General features: G+C 50.8%; 8 protein-coding genes across 8 annotated transcripts; 6 read left to right on the plus strand and 2 right to left on the minus strand.

Annotated features, from left to right (window-relative positions):
• Nucleotides 1-90: 90 nt before the first annotated feature.
• On the minus strand, nt 91-6,161 carry sec16 (COPII coat assembly protein SEC16; the record flags this gene model as incomplete). The annotated part of the gene is made up of 3 exons (XM_057229286.1): nt 91-662; nt 720-3,995; nt 4,046-6,161. The coding sequence occupies 3 exons, from the start codon at nt 6,159-6,161 to the stop codon at nt 91-93; spliced, it is 5,964 nt and encodes a 1,987-aa protein (XP_057084376.1).
• A 759-nt stretch (nt 6,162-6,920) lies between these two features.
• Nucleotides 6,921-10,700, plus strand: N7447_005025 (aminophospholipid-translocating P4-type ATPase NEO1; the record flags this gene model as incomplete). Its single annotated transcript, XM_057229287.1, has 1 exon — nt 6,921-10,700. The coding sequence occupies one exon, from the start codon at nt 6,921-6,923 to the stop codon at nt 10,698-10,700; it is 3,780 nt and encodes a 1,259-aa protein (XP_057084377.1).
• Nucleotides 10,701-11,403: 703 nt separating this feature from the next.
• N7447_005026 (alpha/beta fold hydrolase) lies at nt 11,404-12,126 on the minus strand (the record flags this gene model as incomplete). The annotated part of the gene is made up of 1 exon (XM_057229288.1): nt 11,404-12,126. The coding sequence occupies one exon, from the start codon at nt 12,124-12,126 to the stop codon at nt 11,404-11,406; it is 723 nt and encodes a 240-aa protein (XP_057084378.1).
• A 1,274-nt stretch (nt 12,127-13,400) lies between these two features.
• On the plus strand, nt 13,401-14,269 carry N7447_005027 (SDR family oxidoreductase; the record flags this gene model as incomplete). Its single annotated transcript, XM_057229289.1, has 3 exons — nt 13,401-13,434; nt 13,491-14,028; nt 14,098-14,269. 3 exons carry the CDS (start codon nt 13,401-13,403, stop codon nt 14,267-14,269), a joined length of 744 nt encoding a protein of 247 aa, XP_057084379.1.
• Nucleotides 14,270-14,674: 405 nt separating this feature from the next.
• On the plus strand, nt 14,675-15,782 carry N7447_005028 (ribosome biosynthesis protein MAK16; the record flags this gene model as incomplete). The annotated part of the gene is made up of 2 exons (XM_057229290.1): nt 14,675-14,772; nt 14,879-15,782. The coding sequence occupies exons 1-2, from the start codon at nt 14,714-14,716 to the stop codon at nt 15,780-15,782; spliced, it is 963 nt and encodes a 320-aa protein (XP_057084380.1). The 5' UTR covers nt 14,675-14,713.
• A 547-nt stretch (nt 15,783-16,329) lies between these two features.
• Nucleotides 16,330-17,160, plus strand: N7447_005029 (uncharacterized protein; the record flags this gene model as incomplete). The annotated part of the gene is made up of 1 exon (XM_057229291.1): nt 16,330-17,160. One exon carries the CDS (start codon nt 16,330-16,332, stop codon nt 17,158-17,160), a length of 831 nt encoding a protein of 276 aa, XP_057084381.1.
• A 1,340-nt stretch (nt 17,161-18,500) lies between these two features.
• Nucleotides 18,501-20,232, plus strand: N7447_005030 (putative MFS sugar transporter; the record flags this gene model as incomplete). Its single annotated transcript, XM_057229292.1, has 2 exons — nt 18,501-19,071; nt 19,133-20,232. The coding sequence occupies 2 exons, from the start codon at nt 18,501-18,503 to the stop codon at nt 20,230-20,232; spliced, it is 1,671 nt and encodes a 556-aa protein (XP_057084382.1).
• A 317-nt stretch (nt 20,233-20,549) lies between these two features.
• On the plus strand, nt 20,550-21,183 carry N7447_005031 (uncharacterized protein; the record flags this gene model as incomplete). Its single annotated transcript, XM_057229293.1, is given in 4 exon segments — nt 20,550-20,558; nt 20,590-20,726; nt 20,740-20,765; nt 20,777-21,183. 4 exon segments carry the CDS (start codon nt 20,550-20,552, stop codon nt 21,181-21,183), a joined length of 579 nt encoding a protein of 192 aa, XP_057084383.1.
• Nucleotides 21,184-21,692: the final 509 nt, after the last annotated feature.

A 21,692-nucleotide genomic window follows, 5' to 3' on the forward strand; every position in this document is an offset into this window, starting at 1 on the left:
ATGAAACAAATGAAAAGGACATTAGAGAACTTAGCTAGTCAAAAGACTGGTAAGCACTATATCATCGGTCATTGAAACAAAGTCCGATGATTATTGGGCCATCACGTCAACGTAACGGCCCTTCTTCTTGCCGCGAACTGTGTTGCCCTTACGCGCCTGAGGCGCACCGATCAAATCGTCGATTGAGCTAGCATGAGTCAAAGACGAAGAAGGCCGCGGCGGGCCGCTAGAACTACCAGGCGGTGTTGGCATAGCCGCTCCCGTGGAAACGGACCGAGGCGCGAGACCAGAGAAGCCCGGACTGGATGACAAGAAAGGCGGGGCGGCGGTTGAGGAAGATTGAGGACGGCTCCCAGAGACCGACATTGGGGGCATTGCAGGCATCGGAGGCGTACCGTTTGGTGGCATGCTGCCCGAGCTCGCAGTCCGACTGGGGGGAGCGGATCCTCGGGGAGGGGGAGGGGTGGCGCGGACTGGAGCGCTACTACCGGGATCTTTTTTGTTGACCCATTTCTTTAAATCCTTGTCGTAGTAAAAGGAGCTCTCTTCGCCAAGTTTGGCTCTGATGGGACCACCACCGGAGTTATTTTCCTCTTTCTTAGGTCCGCCGAACCAACCACCGAACCAGCCCTTCTTGCCAGATTGTTGAGCACCCTTCTTGGCTGTAGGAGAAATAGGATTAGCAAGTGGGCTAAGCGCTAGGCATTGTTGATACATACCATCTTCCTCGGCGGCTTTCGCGAACGCTTCATTTGCCTTGCGATCATTCTCCGCCTTTTGGATAGCCGCTGCCCGGGCAGCAAGATCGTCATCATCGTCGTCCATAATTGACCGCTTCTTTGGCTGCTCTGCGGTAGGTGGCACATCGTCCTCCTCGGCAACATGGCCCATATCTACACCAGCCGCGACCGGCTCGTAAGAAACCGGCTCATAAGATGAGCTAGCAACGGGAGGTGCGTAGGGTGACTCTGAGTCTGGACCAGCTGGCATACCGGGAGGGCCTTGGTAATATGGGGATTCGCTGGATGGGGCAGCCTGTCCTGGAGGCTGGTAAAAGAGTCCATTGACCATGGACTGTGCAGCTGAAGGAGCCTCAGCGGGAGACAGAGCTTCTTCTACCGGAGCAAGAGGAATGTATGAGGACTGGGGTGGTGTTGGTTGATATCCACCCGCGTTTGGTGACCCATACATTGGGGCTCCATAGGACATATGTTGATCAATCGAGGGCGAGAGTTCTTGTGAGCTTCGACGCTGACCAACGGGCGGGAAGTATGAAGCAGACCTCTGGGAATCCATTGAAGATCGGCCCTTGAACTGCTCGGGCGAGCCATTGGGCGCATATTGGCTCGATGGGTGATACTTGGACGGGCCGCTGGTGGCAATAGGCTGCGCTCCTGCTCCTGCTCCAGGATAAGACCCGTAGATGTCAGATACAGAAGGTGAGCGGCTGATTGTTGGGGTGCCAGCGATGTTTGCAAAAGGACCGAATTCCGCTTGCTCGCCACCCTTCCCGGATCCAGTCGACGCAGCATCACTTTCTTCACCTGCCACAAAGCTATTGAAACGAGCCCACATAGACCCAGAGACCTTCTCCATACTTGGTCTCGAGATCCAAGAGCCAGTATCGCTGGTTGTTTGGCGCAAACGTGCAGACAGCTCTTCGACTTCCGCAAAGAGATGTTGGTGATAGTACGGCGAGGGACGAGTGGTTGCTTTCAATGCTGACGCCACTGCGTCACAATAGCCTTGCGCTTCTGAATTGCGACCCTGGTCTACGAGGCACCTGGCATTCAATATCTTGAAGGCCAACAGATGTGGCAGACTGGCCGTTGGGGAGTTGCCGAGAACTGAGGTGGCATACTCATAAGCCTCAGTCAGCAAGATAGCGTCTTCGTCCATCAAGGAAGAAGGGCAACGCTGATGGTCAGCACCAAGGAGAACGATGTTGGCATGTGGATCATCGGGGCCACCGAACACAGCAGCACGCGAGAAGATGTAACAAATGTGAGCCGCCTCTGTCCGTCCATAAGAATTAAGCAGGCGGCCAAGGGAAAGCAGTGCCTGGTGATCCTCAGAGCTTCGGTTACTCAAAATTAGTCCCAGGGTATCCTTCCACTTGTCTAAGCCCTCAAGAGCATTCTTAGTGGAGCCCTGGCCATCGGCCTTGCTAATCAGCTGCAGCCCTGCTCGGGCAGACGGGGGTACAAGTTCGTCAATGCTTTCTTCGATGTTGCCAGCGAAGATTTCATAAAGGGCTGCAATTGACTCGGTGTTTGCGCCTTTGGATCTGACCTCGCGACGGACAAACTCCTGCGTGACCTGTTTCGAGATAGACCTATCCATAGTGGATGAGATGATCATCGCATGTCCCCAAAGACGTCGGTCGACAGCGCTCCATACGGCCTTCTCTCGATCACCACGGATCAAGTGTAGGCGAAGCTCTTCCAACCATTGTGCATCAAGAGCATCAGGCTGCGAAGGCATTTCCGAAGGGGCAAATCCTCCCAAGGCAGCTAAGCTGCTGGTGTATGATCCGTCTGCGTCGGGGTCGGGTAAGTTGGGGAAGATGATCCGACGGAGAGACTGCTGGATCTCAGGGGAACTCTCCAGATTACCGTCATTCTCCACCAGAAGCTTGACAACCTTCCAAAGGAGGGTTTTTTCCTCCTGGCGTTTGTGCGTATCGGACCGAACTTGTTCGTAACTTGGAAGGTCCGAATTTTCAAACGCCGCAATCTTGCTAGAAAGCCAAGCAATCAAGTCCTTCTTCTTCGATTTTACCTTGAGAGGCCCAGGGTGTTGGACAATGGTATCAGAAGAGGGCAGCCATTGACTCAGCTGGGAGATCTTCGGTTCGCCAAGAGTGGGTTGAATCATTGGCGCCACTTGGCCAACAGAGTAGCGAGGAATGTGCTTGGGGAAGCAAGATACCACAGCTCCACCGAACCCGAATTTAAAGATCGGAGCACCCTTCCATCGCTCCAAGGGATCATGCTCCTGTCCATCATTGGGGGCAATAAATTCCAGGTGCTGGGTGGGAGCCCGGGGCTGTGAAGCAGCCTGCATAGGAGCATACGGATTCACGGTTTTAGTAGGCGAGCCTGAAACTTGCACCGAAGCCGGCCTTTGGAGAGTATCGATGTTCTGTCCGTAGGAACGCGGGCTCGTCGAGTCCCGGGCAGGTGATTGGGTCTGGGACCTGCGAAGAGGACCCATCTGGATATCGCTAGGCGGTGGAGACATGTATACATTCGTTGAGGGAGCAGGTGGAGCCGGCGCAAGACGCTGGGCGAATTCATTGAGATATTCTTGAGGAGCATACCGACTCTGAGGTGGAGATGACTGCACTGGTGAGCCCGCACTTTCTCTCCGTGGTAGACTGGCAGGACCATTGAGATATTGCGGAGCGCCAGGTGGGATTTGTCCGAAGCCAGCTCCGGGCACGCGCGGTGAAAGATTGATCGCAGGCTCGAGAGATGGTGGCTTTTGTGCTTGATCGGGTTGGTAAGAAACCTTTTCATGGTGTGCAAGCGGACTTGATGTCCGTGGCTGGAAAGGCAAATTTTGGCCAGGGACATTGAGTGGCTGTGAGGCATATCGACTGCGACCTGAAGAGGTGGGAGGGGGCGCAGGGGAATATACTGGCAATGAAGGTGGCTTTGAGGGTGCTTGCAAGCCAGGGGGCTGAGGAGAGTACCTTGCAACGGCAGGAGGTCCGGCCGGGGCACTCGATGCTAGCCTAGCATACGGATCCAGCTGTTCAGGTGGCTGGAGTGTGGATTGGATTGGGAGCGCCAAGGGCTGTGGGGCCGGTGGTGCGGGAGCAGCATATTGAACTTGGGGAGGAGGAAGAGACGATCCGATCATCGTCGGCGCCGCCTGCGGATTAGGGGTGTACCGACCTGAGCTGGCAGGTCTAGACCGTGGTGGTGCCAGAGGAAGTTCCTCGTAGAAATTCTTGGGCGCAGGGGGAGCAGCAACAGCTGAGGGGGGAGCTGCCGGAGGGGGAAGCCAGCTGCAGCAGGAATTGGGACGCCAGAAGCACCTGGCGGAGGGGGTGGAGGCATACTTGTCACTGCTGGAGGAGTAGGCTTGTGGGTAGCGACCGGCTTTCGGGGTCGGATATCATCTGGAAGGTCGTAAGGTGATTTGTAACCCTCTTTTGGCCGCTCAGCAAAACTATCTCCCCTGGTTGCCACAGGATTCGGCGGTGGCTGCGAGAAGTATGATGACATTGCAGCTGTGGCTGGCGGCGCAGTTCCTGGTAGAGGAACACCCTGCAACAGATCACCAGTGGACGGTTGGTGGGGTGTGTATATGCTAGGAACAGGCCTTGGCTGAGAAAAGGTCTGAGGGGTCTGGAAGGGACTATTCAAGCCAGCCGACAGACCATTGTTGGTAGGTTCAACAGGAGTTTGATGAATATCCTCCTGTGCAGAGATAGGCTGGGCGGTTTCGGTCTCGAGCAGCATATCGTCATCGTCCAATGCCGCCTCCCAACGAGCCGCGAGATCATCCTCCGGTAAATCGGCTAGCTCGGCTTCCCATCGTGCCGCTAGCTCTTCCTCCGATGGATCGGCTGTTGTCTTGGGCTGTAAGGACGCAGCCTTCAGGGCATCATCGAACTGCGCTGCAGCCGAAGTGTCACTAACTGGTGAGTCAATAGGAAACCCAGCCGATTCCAAAGCCTGAGACGTGCTCTTTCGGGTGAGATGAACGGCGGGTTGCTCCTCAGCCTCTTCCTTTGAAGTAGAGCCGAAGAGATCCTCATCGTCATTCTTTCCCTCTGCCTTTGGGGTCGAGCTGAAGAAGCCATCTGCGTCGTTTTCATCATTAGAAAACACACTTTCGATAGATTTCTCTTCCTTCTGTTGGTGCTGAGGCGAAGCCGGTGTAGATTCATCCAACAATGGGACCCCTTCCTCGAACCTGGACTCCGCTTCCGCGAAGATAGGCTTTGTCTGAGTGTTGAGTTGGTTAAAGAAGTCATCCTCATCAGAATCGACTTCACCGCTCCGCTCGTTTTCCCAGAAAGCTTGATCTCTAATGTTTGTATCCGCGTGAACTGCAGCCGGATCTGGATGGGTAGCGTTGGTCGGCGCAAAGGCCTCCGCGATAGGAGGCTTTGAATCGGTATTCTGAGATTCGACATTTACCGAGCGAGACACGAGATCATGTTGCTCATTTTCGGTTGGAGCAATGCCCTCTTCGGTGGAGGTGAACACACCAGTACTCTCCTCGACAAATTTCGCACCCGCGGATGCCGTTTTCTCTGGCGATGGACGGATACCTTCTTCTACAAACTTTGGCTCATCACTATTCTGGATTTGAGAGGTCGATGCAAACTCTGGGATAGCATGGGAGATTTCTTCAGGTGTAGCCTCTTCGGCGGAGGGCAGAGTATTGCCAAGGTCCTTCTCAAAGCTAGTCCAGGGATCCTCCGAATCGGCATTCTCCCCGTCTGTTTGTGGGAACAGTTCTTCAGTGGGGGTGGACGCTGTGGTATATTCATGTTTAAAAGTGTCCAAAGTAGGCTCGGGTGCTGTTGTTTGTCCCTCCTTTGATGGTGTAGTCTCTTTCACAAACGTCGACTCCGCAGTAGTTTCTTGTCCAGGTGCGACAGTGGGAACGGTAGTATCAGAGCTTCCGGTTGGAATAGAGAGTGGCTCGTCTATAGTGGTCGAGAAACTATTATTACCCTCGACATCGGATTGGACTGGAGATGATTCGGTCTGAACTAGCTGCGCGGGCTGAGTTTCTGGCAGGGTCGGTTTTAGGATGGCATCTGCAGTCTCAATAGATGGCGCGATAGGTGTATGAACCGCTTCGGTCGTCTGATCGGGGATTTGACTGGTCTTCTTATCGACGGAATCCGTGTCTAGACAAACGGCCTGGTCTACCGCTGGTGATGCATTGTTCACTAGCATGTCCAAGCCCGTGTGTTGAGACTGAATCGCGTCTACCTCATCGGATATATCCCACGCAGAGAAATCCTCACTCTGTGGAGACATGGCATCGGCGAGGTCCTTTGGCTTATCCGCCGCAATTGGCTCAGACAATCCACCCTCGATCGAGCTCATAGTAACAGGAGTGCTATTGTTCTCGGGCCGTGATGCAGGATTCCACGACTCCGAGTCATTGTCAGTCGCTTGGTGTGCCATATGTGCAAAGTTGTTTTCGATTGCCAACGTGACTGTCGATGGGGCGCGCAGTCCGGAGGGGCCAACCTGACACGTCTCCAATGACGCCTCAGGTGATCAACAATCGTAAAGAAAAACGGGGGGTCGAAGGCGTCAACTTAGAAATCCATTAAACGATGTAGATATAAAACAAAGCAAAAACTCAAGAAAATAAATTGGTCATGAATGCATCAGCTGGTGGCGCAAAAAAACCAAGCAGTCGGATTGTCCTGGAACACTGCGACAGCGAAGGGCGATTTCAGCCTATGATACCCGGGGCCCCAGCTAAATGAAGTCGCTGAGTCATCAGGATGCTATCCCGAATAGGAAAAACACAAACCCGTGGTTCGGATCAACTAATAGTCCGGGCGGTTTATGCCTACAATAAGCAACCTTGAAAAGTGCAGTATTACGTCAACCAGTTATGCACTGTGGTTGCGTGTCCCGACAGACAGTCATCGATTTTGAAACGTCAACACGATCCTCCTTTTAAACTATTTCTGGAATTTTTGTGATTGTGGCACTGACTGCATTTGACACAAAGAAGCTTTTTGTTGCCTTTTTCCACCCTCGCAGCAGCCCTCCGCTCTTTCATCATCATGCTGCATATGCGTTTTGATCAATACCACCGCACATGACAACATATACTTGAGATGAACCTTCCTTTGATGCAAGGCCCAAAAGCACCAACCTGCATACAACTAGCAGTTGATTTGACTTGAATCATACCAGATTTCAAGAATGTCTTCCTCATATGACTACCTACACCCCCTGGACCATCCCGATGCGCCAGACGCCTTCTCCGACTCGGACGATGACTTGGATCTAGAAGAGCTAGACCCCAGCACGACATCGCCTCAACAGCCACGTGAGTCTCGGGACTATACTGGCCGCAAAAGTAGCTATGGACCGGGTATCGCGCTGCGCAACTTGCGTGTCGGAGCGGCAAGTCGGTGGAGACGCAGTGCATCTGGACGCGCAGACTTGGAGGATGATACCGGTGCGCTTTTAGAAAACGGGGAGGAACAAGGGCTACGGGGCTCACATGCAAGCTCTCGGAATCTGGAAGACGACGATGCACCTCTCCTAGACCGCAGAGTCTCCACTCGCGATGTCAACGATGAGCCTTGCACGAAAGGCAGCCGCTTCCGCTTCCCAGTATTCAAAACTCCCGCATTCCTGCAGGGCGCATCAATTTCATTTGGATCCAGTAACAACGACTCTGAGAACCAACCTCCCCGTGAAGTACTTGTCGGGCAATACCAGGCTGCTAATTATCCGGCCAATGTGGTCTCAAACGCAAAATACACACCCTGGAGCTTCCTACCGAGAACGCTTTACAACGAATTCTCCTTCTTTTTCAACATCTACTTCCTGCTTGTGGCTTTATCGCAGGTCATCCCGGTGCTGCGAATTGGTTATATGTCATCCTACATTGCGCCATTGGCCTTTGTGGTTTCAATATCATTGGGTAAAGAAGCACTCGATGATATCGGTCGCCGGCGACGAGACGCCGAAGCCAATGCAGAAGAATATTGCATTCTAGCACTAGGAAGGTCTAACGCGATGGAGGTCACAAAAAAATCTCGAGACTTGAAAGTTGGTGATGTGCTAAAAGTCCGCAAAAACCAACGCCTTCCCGCCGATGTGGTGATTTTGAAGAGCATTTCAAACGATTCTGCCACTCCTCGTCATTCATTAACGGAAGAATTTGTGCCTGGGGCGTCTACTGACTTGCTCGAACCAGGTCAGGGATCGTCCGGGCCCACAACCAACACCACGTCGAAGAGTGATGAGAGTGTCGACAATTCACCTGCAGGTGACACTTTCATTCGGACTGATCAGTTGGACGGCGAAACTGACTGGAAGCTTCGTTTACCTTCCGTGCTGTCTCAATCGCTCCCACTGAGCGATTTAGGTCGACTACAAATCACAGCTAGCGCTCCTGATAAGAGAGTCAACGAATTCGTTGGGACTATCGGGCTGGGACCGCCCACTGGATTCTACGATGCTCATGTTGACAAATCATCTGGGCCGCCAAACAACGAAGGAGCGCCTGGGCCTGTGGAAAGTCAATCAGCTCCCTTGACAATCGACAACACCGCCTGGGCCAACACTGTTCTTGCGTCTAATACCATCACCTACGCCGTCATCATATATACAGGATCTCAAACCCGGGCTTCGCTATCAACTTCTGCTTCCCGGTCGAAGATCGGCCTGTTAGAACTCGAAATCAACAACCTCACCAAAATTCTCTGCGCTCTCACACTTACTCTCTCCATCATCCTTGTCGGATTGCAAAGATTCCAACCAACAAATGACAAAAAATGGTACGTTGCGATCATGATCTACCTCATTCTCTTCTCCACAATCATTCCCATGAGTCTTCGGGTCAATCTAGACATGGCGAAGTCGGTATATGGGCGGTTCATCGAACGGGACAAAGACATTCCAGGAACGGTCGTCCGCACCAGCACAATTCCAGAAGATCTAGGGCGGATTGAATATCTGCTTTCAGATAAGACGGGAACATTGACGCAAAATGAGATGGAGCTCAAAAAGATTCACGTTGGCACTGTATCGTACGCCAATGAGGCAATGGAGGAAGTTGCCTCGTTTATTCGTCAAGCTTTTGCCTTTTCGGGCAGTATCTTGATCACCCCTTCAACTGTCTTTGGAACTCAGGCTGGCCATGCCACAGCGCCACGGACAAGAAGAGAGATTGGTTCCCGCGTCCGGGATATCATCTTAGCGCTTGCTCTCTGTCATAACGTCACACCGACCACAGAGGAGGAAGACGGCCGGAAGGTGACCAACTATCAAGCGTCGTCGCCTGATGAAATCGCCATCATTCGATATACCGAAGAGGTCGGGTTAAAGCTAGCATATCGAGACAGACAAAGCATCGTCTTGGAATCCACCGACTCGAAACAGGTTGTGGTCCGGGCTCGAATTCTCGACATATTCCCATTCACATCTGACTCCAAGCGAATGGGGATTATCGTCCAATTCCAGCACGATGAAAACAAGCTTGAATCCGGCAAAGACGATAGGGAAATTTGGTTTTATCAGAAGGGTGCAGACACTGTTATGACAACTATTGTTCAAGCGAATGACTGGCTTGACGAAGAGACTACAAATATGGCTCGTGAGGGGTTGCGAACTCTCGTTGTTGGGCGCAAACGAATCTCTGCACAGCAATACGAAGCCTTCTCCGCTGAATACAAACAAGCCTCACTATCTTTCCAAGGGCGAGATGCAGGCATGGCGAAGATTGTGAGCGAATACCTTGAACAAGATTTAGAGCTTTCCGGTGTGACCGGTGTGGAAGATCGGCTGCAGCGCGACGTGAAACCCTCTCTCGAACTGTTACGCAATGCTGGTGTCAAGATCTGGATGCTGACGGGTGACAAAGTGGAGACAGCTCGTTGTGTCGCTATTTCTGCCAAATTGGTCTCTCGGGGTCAGTATATTCATACAGTCACCAAAGTCACAAACAAGTCGACTGCCCAAGAAGCTCTCGACTTCTTACGCAACAAGACCGATTGCTGCCTGCTGATTGACGGCGAGTCCTTGAACCTCATGCTCGGCCAGTTCAAAACAGCTTTCATCTCTGTCGCCGTGCTACTGCCCGCTGTGATCGCATGCCGATGCTCCCCGACCCAGAAAGCTGAGATTGCGGAGCTGATTCGCCAACACACCAAGAAACGTGTCTGTTGCATCGGAGATGGCGGCAACGATGTCTCGATGATTCAAGCAGCCGATGTCGGAATTGGTATTGTGGGCAAGGAAGGCCGCCAGGCCTCTCTGGCTGCTGATTTCAGTATCACGCAGTTCCACCATATCACTAAGCTTCTAGTCTGGCACGGCCGCAACTCATACAAGCGATCTGCTAAACTAGCACAGTTCATCATGCACCGTGGGTTGATCATCAGTGTTTGCCAGACGATGTACAGCATCGCCAGCCACTTCGATCCCAAGGGCTTGTTCATCAACTGGCTCATGGTCGGCTACGCGACTGTCTACACCAACGCACCCGTTTTCTCTCTCGCCTTTGATCGGGATGTCGACGAGCATCTCGCCAATCTCTACCCAGAGCTCTACAAAGAGCTCAAGACAGGGAAGAGTCTAAGTTACCGCTCCTTCTTTGGCTGGGTTCTCATTTCTGTCTATCAGGGCGCAGTGATCCAGGGTCTCTCTCAGATATTGTTGGATACCATCACAGGGCCGCGCCTAATTAGTCTTTCCTTCACGGCTCTCGTCCTCAATGAGCTTGGCATGGTCGCCACTTCAATCACAACCTGGCACCCGGTCATGATCATCTGTCTGATTGGTACGCTGCTTGTATACGCAGGCAGTGTCCCCTTCTTGGGCGAGTACTTCGATCTTAGTTATGTGATCACCCTTGACTGGCTGTGGCGAGTTTTCGCTGTGCTAGCTGTGTCTCTGATTCCGGTCTGGGCTGGCAAAATGATCAAACAGTCGTGGCACCCGCCAAGTTACCGAAAGGTCCGTGGATAGAATTGGTGCTTCTCATGACTCCGGTCTATGATAGATATTCTCACGCTTAGGCTTTTTTCATCTCTCTCTTCTTCCATTGCCCTGCCTACCACCGATCTAGTATCATGTGGCTCTCTGTATATTAACCTTAAGCACCTTGTATTGTTGAGCGCATCTAGCATCTCTTCCGGGGCCATACTATGGGACTAATCTATCACTTCGGTTCAACCTTGGATGGTTGATCATCTAGACAGTACTTGGTATCAAGTTCCTTGGTATCAAGTTCATCGACTTTTGTCAATACCCTCGCTTTCTATAGTGCAGGAGTACTCCTGTTATTTTTGGAAGGCACGTCCTCTTGTGCTTTCCTTTTTTCTAAAACGCCTATAAAACTGGTGTAGATCGAAGTTGATGTACATGTATATTCCGCCATCTATACCTAGTGGCTACTAGTTATTAAAGCGCATTCCAGAAATCCTCGATCAGGCAAGCAACATCTGACACCTTCTCTCTAACAACACCATGTCCAACCTGCGGAATAACAGAAACATTCTGCATCCCAACTGCAGCTAAATCCTGCACACTACACAAATCATCCAACTCTCCCAGAATACATAGATTCGGGATTCCTTTCTTTGCCGCCTCAGCAAATTCTGCACCTCGATCGAACACTCCTCCATCCCGAACAATCCCCACCACACTGGCTACATGGCCGCCATGCTCCCTAACCTCCCAATCCCGAACCGCCTCCGCAACAACCTCCCCCCCTCCCAACCTTCTCTTTCCAATCCACAGGAACAACCAATTTCCCTCCCTCCAACCACTCAAAAACCCACTCCCGCGCCTGGTCCTCCAACCCCTCCCCACCCTGCATATACCTCCTCTGCAATTCTTCCAACTGCGCCGCACGAACCAACCCCGCCGGTGCGACTAGCACTATCGAGGCAACACGCTCGCTATGCCGAGCCGTAAACGAGGCTGTCGTCGACCCTCCAAACGAGTACCCCACAAAATGCGCGTCAGCCCACTCCAGTCGGTCCATCAGTGCTAAGAGCAACTCATGGAATAGTTCAGACGTGTGTGCCAAAATAGGCGTATCACTTAACCCGTGGCCCCATAGATCAAGTAGTACACAGTGCGCGGATGGGAAGCGCGCTGATAGAGTGGTGGCTAGTGGCTGGAGGCCAATTGCGGATGTCTGAACACCGTGTACGAATAGTAGGCGTTGTATGGGGCTCCCTGGCTCTTGGTCTGAAGATGAGGCTGAGACTAGTGGTAGAGAGTAATATGCTGCTCGCCCGTTTGGAGTCTCTAGGTATGATGCCTTCGGGAGGAGATTGCCGAAGGTCGAGGTGAAAAGAGCCTCGGTTGGAGCTTTAATTGGCTTTTGTGTGTCACCGGGACTTTTTGTCCCTGGACGAGGGAGTATGAGGGAATTTTGCGCCATTTTGTTAATGGACTGCCGTTTGAAAGGTTAGAATTTTGAAAGCGCGTCAAATAGTCCACTCAAACCACACACACTACGTACTGGATAGGGTTTAGCGTGGATATGTATCATTGGTCTGATCTAAATAGTATACCTATATCTCCCATGATTTCGACTTTCGTACTCCAGAGCAGCTATATTGATTGATGCGTCTACTGCTGGGATCTCTTAAATATATATGGTTATCATAGTAAATGCAATGTTGCAAATTTTCCAATGTTGAAGAACTTGACCAGGTTTGCCAAGACCTCGGGGTACCAGATGTGGTGTTTTCCATACATATTTTTGATTCCATCAATTGATTCCTATAATCGAAAAAGTATATAATTTGAAAGAAAAGTTTCATCCCTTCATTTATGTCGTGATCCGGGGTCCCCGCCTACTCATATTCCAGCTAATCGAACATACATATAGAGCCTAATTGCGCTCACTCGACGCGAACTTGCTTTTGGTTCTCAGGTTCCGGCCATATTTATAGAATGGGTATTGGATGAATCATATACAGTTCGCCATCAATTCTAAGGTGAATGCGTGTGGGGAAGGAAGCATGGCCAAATTCAAGAAGGCAAGTAGGCAGGAGGCCCATTGGAAACCTCTATTGTTATATATTAAACGTATGTTAGTGATTCTACTGATCATTGAAAAGATCCTGTCTATGCCAGCTAAGATACAATGCCGTTTTGATATTTTGGCCTAGTTATTATGGTGCGTCGGCGTTTGGAATTATGGCTGATCTTGCGCAGTGGATTTGGATAGGATCGGTAGATGACCAGACATAGCAGATAAAGGCCACCAGCGAGAGTCGCATAACTAATCTAGGGAGAAAATAGACAGGAATGCCCTCAGGTCAGCATAGCATGCTTATCATGCAGTAGCGTGCTTATTATGCAGTAGCGTGCTTATTATGCAGATGACAATGCAGCAGTGCCATTCATATGCCACCAGCACTAGATTTTACATATAATTCACATATCTTAGACTATACAGGGATGTTTAAATGTTAGAGATTACCAATGCTTGGGAATTTATAGATCCTTATTACCAATGCTCGCAAATCAGTTCAGTTTATTGCTCAGTCAACTAAAGAGTTCCTTGTTCACAAAAAGTGGATTCTCATATCAGTTATTATAAGATAACCACTATAAAGAGTAAGAGAAAGCATATATATCCGAGAAAATATTCCAGTATACGCCAGGCTACTTTCTCCAAAGGCAAGAATACAAAGCATCACTATCATGTCTACCATCTTGATTTCCGGTGCCAACAAAGGTAAGCCAAGCCCACAGATCAACTCCATCTTACTTTAAATGTACTAAGTTTCTCAGGAATTGGCCGTGGTCTTGTCGCCAAATACCTAGCTCGCGATGATGTGACTGTGATCGCAGCAGTCCGCAACCCAACCTCCTCGGAAGCAACCTCTCTCTCTGACTTTCCCACGGGGAAGACTAGTCGGTTGCTTATTGTCAAAATTGACGCCAGCTCTGACACTGATGCCAAAGCTGCAGTTGAGGCATTGTCTGGCCATGGGGTGTCAGCTCTAGACATCGTTATCGCTAATGCGGGAGTCTTTGACATAGCCGCTTTCACCGCTGTTGCCGATTCTTCTATTGAGCAAATCAAAATCCATCTAGATGTGAACACTATCGGTCCTGTGCGCCTCTTCCAGGCTACACTCCCTCTCCTTGAGAACTCCTCCTCCGCTCGTTTCATCCTAAGCAGTAGTCTTATGGGAACGATCGGAGGTATTCAAGATATCCCGCTCAAGATTGCGCCTTACGGTGCTAGCAAGGCTGCAGCGAACTTCTTGATCCGGAAAATCAACTATGAGCATGAAAAGATTGCGACCTTGGCTATCCATCCTGGGTATGTACATAGATACCTTGTTTTTAACCCTTTCCCTTGCTTGGGGCACTGGCTAATATTTTTCTATAGAGCTGTTAAAACAGACGCTGGAAATGATGCTGCTCGAGCTGCGGGCTACCCAAGCGCTTTCGTTGAAGTTGAGGACAGCGTGAATGCAATTGTCGCCAAGATCGATGGTTTGACCAAGGAGAACGGAGCGGGCGATTTCTGGAACATCGACGGCACAACCATCGGCTGGTAGATACCAGGATTTGGGGATAGATGGTGTTGAGATGAGCGCCTATATCAGGCCAACTAGTTCTGTGTTAAAATATGAACTTTAAATGCACATGTAACCAAATAATTCTTTGATTTGAGTAGTTTCGGATACGAAATATCCCTTTCCAGCTCATAGCCATCAGATACACTTCCATTTTTAATTAGAGACCTAAGGAGCCAATAAACACGGAAATGGAGGAACAGCGTTAATACTCCGTACATCGTCGTTGTTGGACGGCAACCTTGGAAGGTGGATCTCTCCCCAGGTCCAATGACGTTGCGCGGAATCGATAAGTAAAGCACGTGACTACCCTACTCAGGAAGGCGGTCAATACATATCGAATCTTTTTTTTTTCTTCGTGGTTAAACATCTGCTGCGTAGACTCCAGGACCAACCACTTTTTCGGTTGTCAATTCCTCGCCCATCATGTCTGACGAAATTGTCTGGCAAGTTATCAACCAGCAATTCTGCTCCTACAAACTCAAGTAAGTGTAAAATCTTCACTCGCTGGCTATTCAGTCCGCAGGTTTATCTCCATTATTCATGGACAGAAAAGCAAGAACCTTCCACTAATTCCAACCTTCTCTCTAGAACGACTAAAGACCAAAACTTCTGTCGCAATGAATACAACGTCAGCGGTCTGTGCAATCGCCAGTCCTGCCCACTGGCCAACTCGCGATATGCGACGGTGCGAAGCGATCCCGAAACAGGCGTCATGTACCTGTACATGAAGACCGTCGAACGAGCCCATATGCCCAGCAAATGGTGGGAGCGTGTACGCTTATCTTCCAACTACGCCAAGGCCCTTGAGCAAGTCGATGAGCGCCTTATCTACTGGCCCAAATTCTTGACCCACAAGTGCAAGCAGCGTCTCACCCGCCTGACGCAGGTCAGCATCCGCATGAAGAACATCGCCAAGGAAGACGAGCGTCTCGGAGAGCGTATTGTGCCCAAGCTGGCGCCGAAGATCCGCCGTCGTGAGGAGACCCGTGAGCGTAAGGCCGAGTCTGCCGCTAGGGTCGAGAGAGCCATTGAGCGTGAGCTTATTGAGCGTCTGCGCAGCGGCGCTTACGGTGACCGCCCACTCAATGTTGAGGAGGGCATCTGGAAGAAGGTTCTCCGTGGTCTTGAGCGGGCTGGTGACGGTCAGCGTGATGTGGACATGGATGACGGCGAGGAGATTGAGGAGGAGGAGGAAGAGGGTGTTGGTGAGGTCGAGTACGTCAGCGATCTCGATGAAGAGGAGGACCTCGAGGATATGGAGGACTGGCTGGGCGTCGATTCGGCTGACTCCAGCGACTACGATGACGATGACGATGAGAGTGATGATGATGACAGCGAGGACGATGAGGAGGCTAGCGCAGATGAGAAGAAGCCCAAGCCCAGTGCCAAGCGGAAGCATGTTGCTCCCCAGGCGAAGCCTCGCAAGAAGGGCCCTCGCATCGAGATCGAATACGAGACCGAGGGTGCTGGCAAGGACCAGGTCATGGCATGATTTTGTCGATGTTAAGAGAGTTTGGGAAAAGTTTACCTGATCTTGCATGGCGTTCGGGCTGTCATTTCTTTTTGTTTTATATTCTTATTCTGTGCTAGTGATTGGGCATCATACCCTGCTATATTGCATTCACTACAACTCACGATCCTAGATTCTCCAATGTCTATTTTATCTTCAGCTGTACCGCTCGATATCTCTGTTATTCCTGAGATGCCTCAACATAATTTAGTTGCGACAAGACCTGGCTGGTGCTTTATTTAGGTGAAACACGTGATCACGTGTTGACTATCGTCCAATGAATGTCCACTTGTCGCCTTTCATTTTCCTTTGAACGACTTCACCTCACCCCAGGAGCCGGTTCTTCTGTTAATATCCCCTTTAATAATCCATTGTGATCATCTTCATCTCTTGTCCAACTATTCGACCCTGAAGCTCTTGCATTGGGTCCCCACAAGTACAGCTCCAGCTCCGCGCCAACCCACCCCGCACCGAAGCTTCCATTCTACAAACCGCGCATTACTCAACCACATCACCCGGCTGCTGCAAAATGAGCTCGTACTTCACATCCTTGACCTCCTCCTCAGCCATCTCTGGCCTGGGTTCGCGACTCACCAACCTTCGCCGAGCCATTACCCTAGGCGACGAGGGAGATGACCCAGACAACGAAGACTGCTCCCACATCTCCAACGCCCTGCGAGCCTACTACACCGAAAATGGTCGACCATTCCCGCCATGGCTCCCACAAGATCCCAAGGCTCCGTCTCCGACACCCTCCCGCCCGATCGCGACTTCACAACTACCCCCCGGCAGCTACAACCAAGGGTCCGCCAACTCCAGCCGTAGCGGGGGTTTAGGTGATCTATGGGGCGATTCTCCCACATCCCAAACATCAATCCCACAGACAGCTAGTCTTCGTCGCGGACGTGGTGGCACAGCCCCACCGCTTACCTCCACCAACAGCGCGCCGCCGGGCCCCTCCCCCTCGCCTGGTCCGGCCATCACACATTCTCAGTCCTACTCGCCTGCTGGGTCGGGCTCCCCCATCCATCTGGAGCTCGGCCATTGCCCAGCCAGCGAACTGGGTCGCATCAGTCTTCCCAGGCTCGTCCGAATCTCGACCGTGTCGGGTCGGGTGGTGGTTCCGCCCAGGACCGACTGCGGGCCAGATTACAAGGAGGAAGGTCTCCTAGCCCCAATGTTGACCCCAGTATTCGGAAGCCGGTTGGAGCGCCTGGAAGACGATGAAAGTGTAGAGGCTTACATTGCATGGTGGAGAGCGTGGCGTCGGGAGTTATTTTATGTTCAATGTTTACCGAGTACATACATGAGGACAAAGTTCATTCAAATGTTCCATCATGGATGGTCAGGTGATTCCTAGATATGTACCAAATACATTATATGTAGCATGATATTGTAGTATGTTCCGAGAAGTCGCGAAGATTTGCTAATTTGACCTTTTCCCCCACGCTTCAGGGATATTTCGGGCCGAATCCTTCAGACTACTTAAACTCATCCCCAATAGGGCAGAGATCACCCTTTCCAACTATCCAACCTAAGATATGCCATGGCCCCCATAATTAGTCCTTGAAACCAGGGATGATTAGCCACCAAAGCTAAACAACAGCCAGCGAATGATCATCCTGGCTTGCTCTGGGGGAAACCCCCCAGTTTAACTGACCCCGACGCAGCCATCCCGTGTTTGGCTGAAAAGCCGTTATGCTCCGAGTATAACGCAACTCAGCTGATGGGCCCAAGCCCAGATTTGAAGCTTAGTTGAGCTTAGTTGATCAGAAAATTCACTATATCCTCCATTTTCCCCGAGATGTCGCCGATATATCGCAGACCTCTCCCGGGGACTCCAAAGCCAGTTGGATACCGAGTCCTAGCGCCTTTCAAAGCCCGTATTATATTCAAGATGTGGCCCTTGATGAAATTCTTTTTTGCTACAGATATATCCCGCTTAAAGTGTTGGGATTGCCTTCCTCCGTAGGGTTCACTCCGTCAATACGGCTATACCGTGGTATATGCCGACACAACGGGTATCCGGGAAGATTCCAGAAGTATGAGGCCACATTTGACAGCATTATTGATCTGAGGTCTGAGAGTTACTTACACAGACTGCCTATTGTGTGCCCAGGAATAGTCGACATAAGCTTTGGTGGCACGATTCCCCCATATCTTGAATTCCCCCATGTCTCTCCACATTCCAATCCCTGTATTCCCTTACGGCACACTGCATATTCCAGCTTTAATCCTGTTTTTGTCTCCCGGTGAGCCCGCGTTTTCGTCCGTCCCCTTCTCCCCAACCTAATCACCCCGGACTGGCCTGGTTCCCCACTTCTCTCCGCACATGGGAGGGTACAGAGTGCATACTCCAGACCGAGTCTGGCTCACGAGTCGGCCAATCTATACAGCCTAGCGCATCGCCAGGCGGTTTCTTGACTTTGTTTTTTGGGCCGAACCCCCACACCGAGTCTTTGTCGTGCGTGATGTCGAACAACCGTCGCCATGATCGTCATCAGGATGGCCTGAAATAGTCCTGCGCTCTGCCGCTTGGCTCAGTCAGCTGGTGCAATCACTTGTTCCATATTTTTTCTCCATTCTCTATAAATCCTAGTCCCTGCTCCGGCAGAGCCTGAGGTGACGGTTCCAATCTACTGTTATACTTTATATCCTTTAGTAGACCTATAAACTATCTCCTGAGAAGGAGGTCTCATCATGGCCGACCCTAAAGATGCCGAGGCGCTCCAAAATGCACACAGGGAAGAAATGGAATCCGTCGCCTCCAAGATCAACGACGTGGCGGAGCAAAAGCTCCAAAACGGGATGACCGAAGCCGCTATGGACGCGGAACTACAGCAGCTTGAAGAGCAGGTGCACATTCTCCCCAAATCCCGCTTCGAGATGACCTTGTCAAACCCTGCTACCTTCACCTACGTCCTCGTCGCTTTCGCGTCCATGGGAGGTATGCTATCTGGTCTTGACCAGTCGCTTATCAGTGGTGCAAACCTCTACCTCCCTGTTGATCTGGGCCTGTCTTCAGCAGACAACAGTCTAGTCAATGCTGGTATGCCGCTTGGAGCCGTGGCCGGTGCTCTTCTCCTCTCTCCAGCAAACGAGTACCTTGGTCGTCGTATGGCTATCATCGTCTCCTGCATCCTGTACACTATTGGCGCTGCCCTGGAGGCTGGCGCTATCAACTTCGGAATGATCTTCGCTGGCCGATTCATTCTTGGAGCTGGTGTCGGTTTGGAGGGTGGTACCGTTCCAGTCTATGTCGCAGAGTGTGGTTTGTAGCCCATCATTCCCAACCCACTTATATGTCTAATTCTAACCCCAATATTCAACAGTCCCCCGCAGACTCCGCGGTAATCTCGTCTCCCTGTACCAACTAAACATTGCCCTGGGCGAAGTCCTCGGTTACGCCGTCGCCGCAATGTTTGTTAGTGTCGAAGGAAACTGGCGTTACATCCTAGGCTCTTCACTGGTCTTCTCAACAATCCTCTTCGTGGGCATGCTCTTTCTACCAGAGAGCCCCCGGTTCCTAATGCACAAGGGGCACGAGATCCAAGCATACGCAGTATGGAAGAAGATCCGTGGGTTCAACGATCTTGAAGCCAAAGATGAGTTCCTCGGTATGCGTCAGGCTGTCACAGCCGAGAACCAAGAGCAAGCCCAGACGAAGAAGTACCCTTGGATGGATTTCTTCACTGTGCCTCGTGCGCGCCGTGCAATGGTCTACGCCAATATCATGATCTTTCTCGGGCAATTCACTGGCGTTAACGCGGTGATGTACTACATGTCAACGTTGATGCAGGCAATCGGCTTCGGTGACAAGGACGCCGTTTTCATGTCTCTTGTCGGCGGTGGGTCACTATTGATCGGCACCATCCCGGCCGTGCTGTACATGGAGCGATTTGGTCGTCGATACTGGGCGAACGCGATGCTTCCCGGTTTCTTTATTGGTCTTGTACTCGTCGGAGTCGGCTACACTATCGATGCTGATAAATACCCCGCCGCGGCGCAGGGAATCTACCTCACTGGTATTGTGCTGTACATGGGTTTCTTCGGCTCATATGCTTGCTTAACGTGGGTCGTGCCTTCCGAGGTCTTCCCCACGTACCTGCGTTCGTATGGAATGACGACAGCCGACGCTAACTTGTTTCTGTGCTCGTTTATCGTCACGTACAACTTCACGCGCATGATGGAGTCTATGCATCGGATTGGTCTGACGCTTGGGTTCTACGGTGGTATTGCTGTCCTCGGCTGGGTTTACCAGATTCTATTTATGCCGGAGACTAAGAACAAATCACTTGAGGAGATTGATGAGATTTTCTCTCTTCCTACTTCTGTCATTGTTAAGCGGAACTTGAAGCAGACTGCGCAGATTATTTGGGACTTGTCACACTTTCGTCTTAAGGATGTGTTTTCTCCCGAGCCATACAATTAAACTGGTGCTACATCTTTATTTGTGAAATTAAATGATAAGAGAATCGGATAACACACTAAGATTGTTATTTACATATGTATGTGTTGGAGATCAGACCGTCCCCTAACCGTCTTAGGACTGTCCTGACGATTCTTTGTTGGACTGAGCGTTTGTTTGCTAGTTTAGCAGGGTATAAAGTCACTCTTCTTGATAGATTGAATAGGAAAGATTTCTTCCTTCTTCCCTCTCCCTTTGTAGCCCAACAGTATGTATATATGGATCCATGGCTCCTGCGTCGTTGAAGACGATGTAATGTGGTGACGACTTGATACGCTATCATGTACCCCGTTTGATAACTTCTCATGGCTCCGGCCCCAGGATGGTCTCAATATTCATGATGTGCCAATAACAAATCGAGAGACACTGGAATCGGCATTTTCTCTTCTTGGCAAAGGCCGCGTATCGAACCTTGGTCAATTCTCGACTGACCATCTCGCCCGCATGATCGGAATCATGTACAACCGGAAGATCACCTGAACTGAATCAGGATTCAAGTAAGGTAAAGCGATCCCAGGAGAGCCAGGGAAATCAACGCGTCTAAGATGCCGGGGTTGCCAGAGGCCCGTTCTGAACGACGCTTTTCTCTTCTTTGTTGTGGAATTGCCAAGTTGTTACATTATCGAGGTTGTTCCGGGTGTCCAGAAGGGTGGCAATGGCTGTGGGCAAGATGGCTACAAAGGAAAGCCAGGTCTCGTCCCTGTTAACCACACAGTGCAGGACCATACACAGAAAGTAGGGTTATTGTCCAGACTAAACGCCGCAAGGCAAATTGGAAGGGCCCCCTATGCCGCACAGGCAATGGCCTGGAGGGTTGTGCTGATATTGTTCGTGTACGCTGCAGGGGTTATGGTCAAGGTAACTAACCAGAAAGTAGAATGCGGGCGCGAAAGAGATTACTACACACCAGAGTGAACACTTCACTCACCCGCTCGCCTTGTTCAACCTCGGCTCAAATATTATTGCGATGGGAAACGAAAAAATCATTGCTTCGAGCCCGTCAACAAGAAAATTGACATGATTTCTTTCACGAATTTGTGGAAAATCCATCAGGGATTTCGGAACGCACACTGCGACTTAGCCGATTATCCTAAGCTTCCCGGCATAATATTCGATCTTGAGCCAAACGGAGACCCCAAGAAACAGCCTAGGACATATCGAGAAAGATTCGAATACCTGAAGAATGCCAAAATGGTTTTGACTGGTTCGAATTAAACATCCTTACCACACGAGTAGGATATGCATACATCCATGGCCATCGTCCTCTATCTTTGATAACTCCATTCAATGCATATATGTACTATGTGCAGTTCCTGGAGTTGTTAAACTCCAAACTCTAGTAAGCGAAAGTGTCCAGGACGATTTCCTAGAGGCTCTCGATTAGTTTGAGGTCAACATGTTGTATGCTTGCTCAGATGCCTTGT

Source organism: Penicillium robsamsonii (assembly GCF_028829455.1).
Source record: "Penicillium robsamsonii strain IBT 29466 chromosome Unknown utg000003l_segment0_segment0, whole genome shotgun sequence".
NCBI lineage: Eukaryota > Fungi > Ascomycota > Eurotiomycetes > Eurotiales > Aspergillaceae > Penicillium > Penicillium robsamsonii.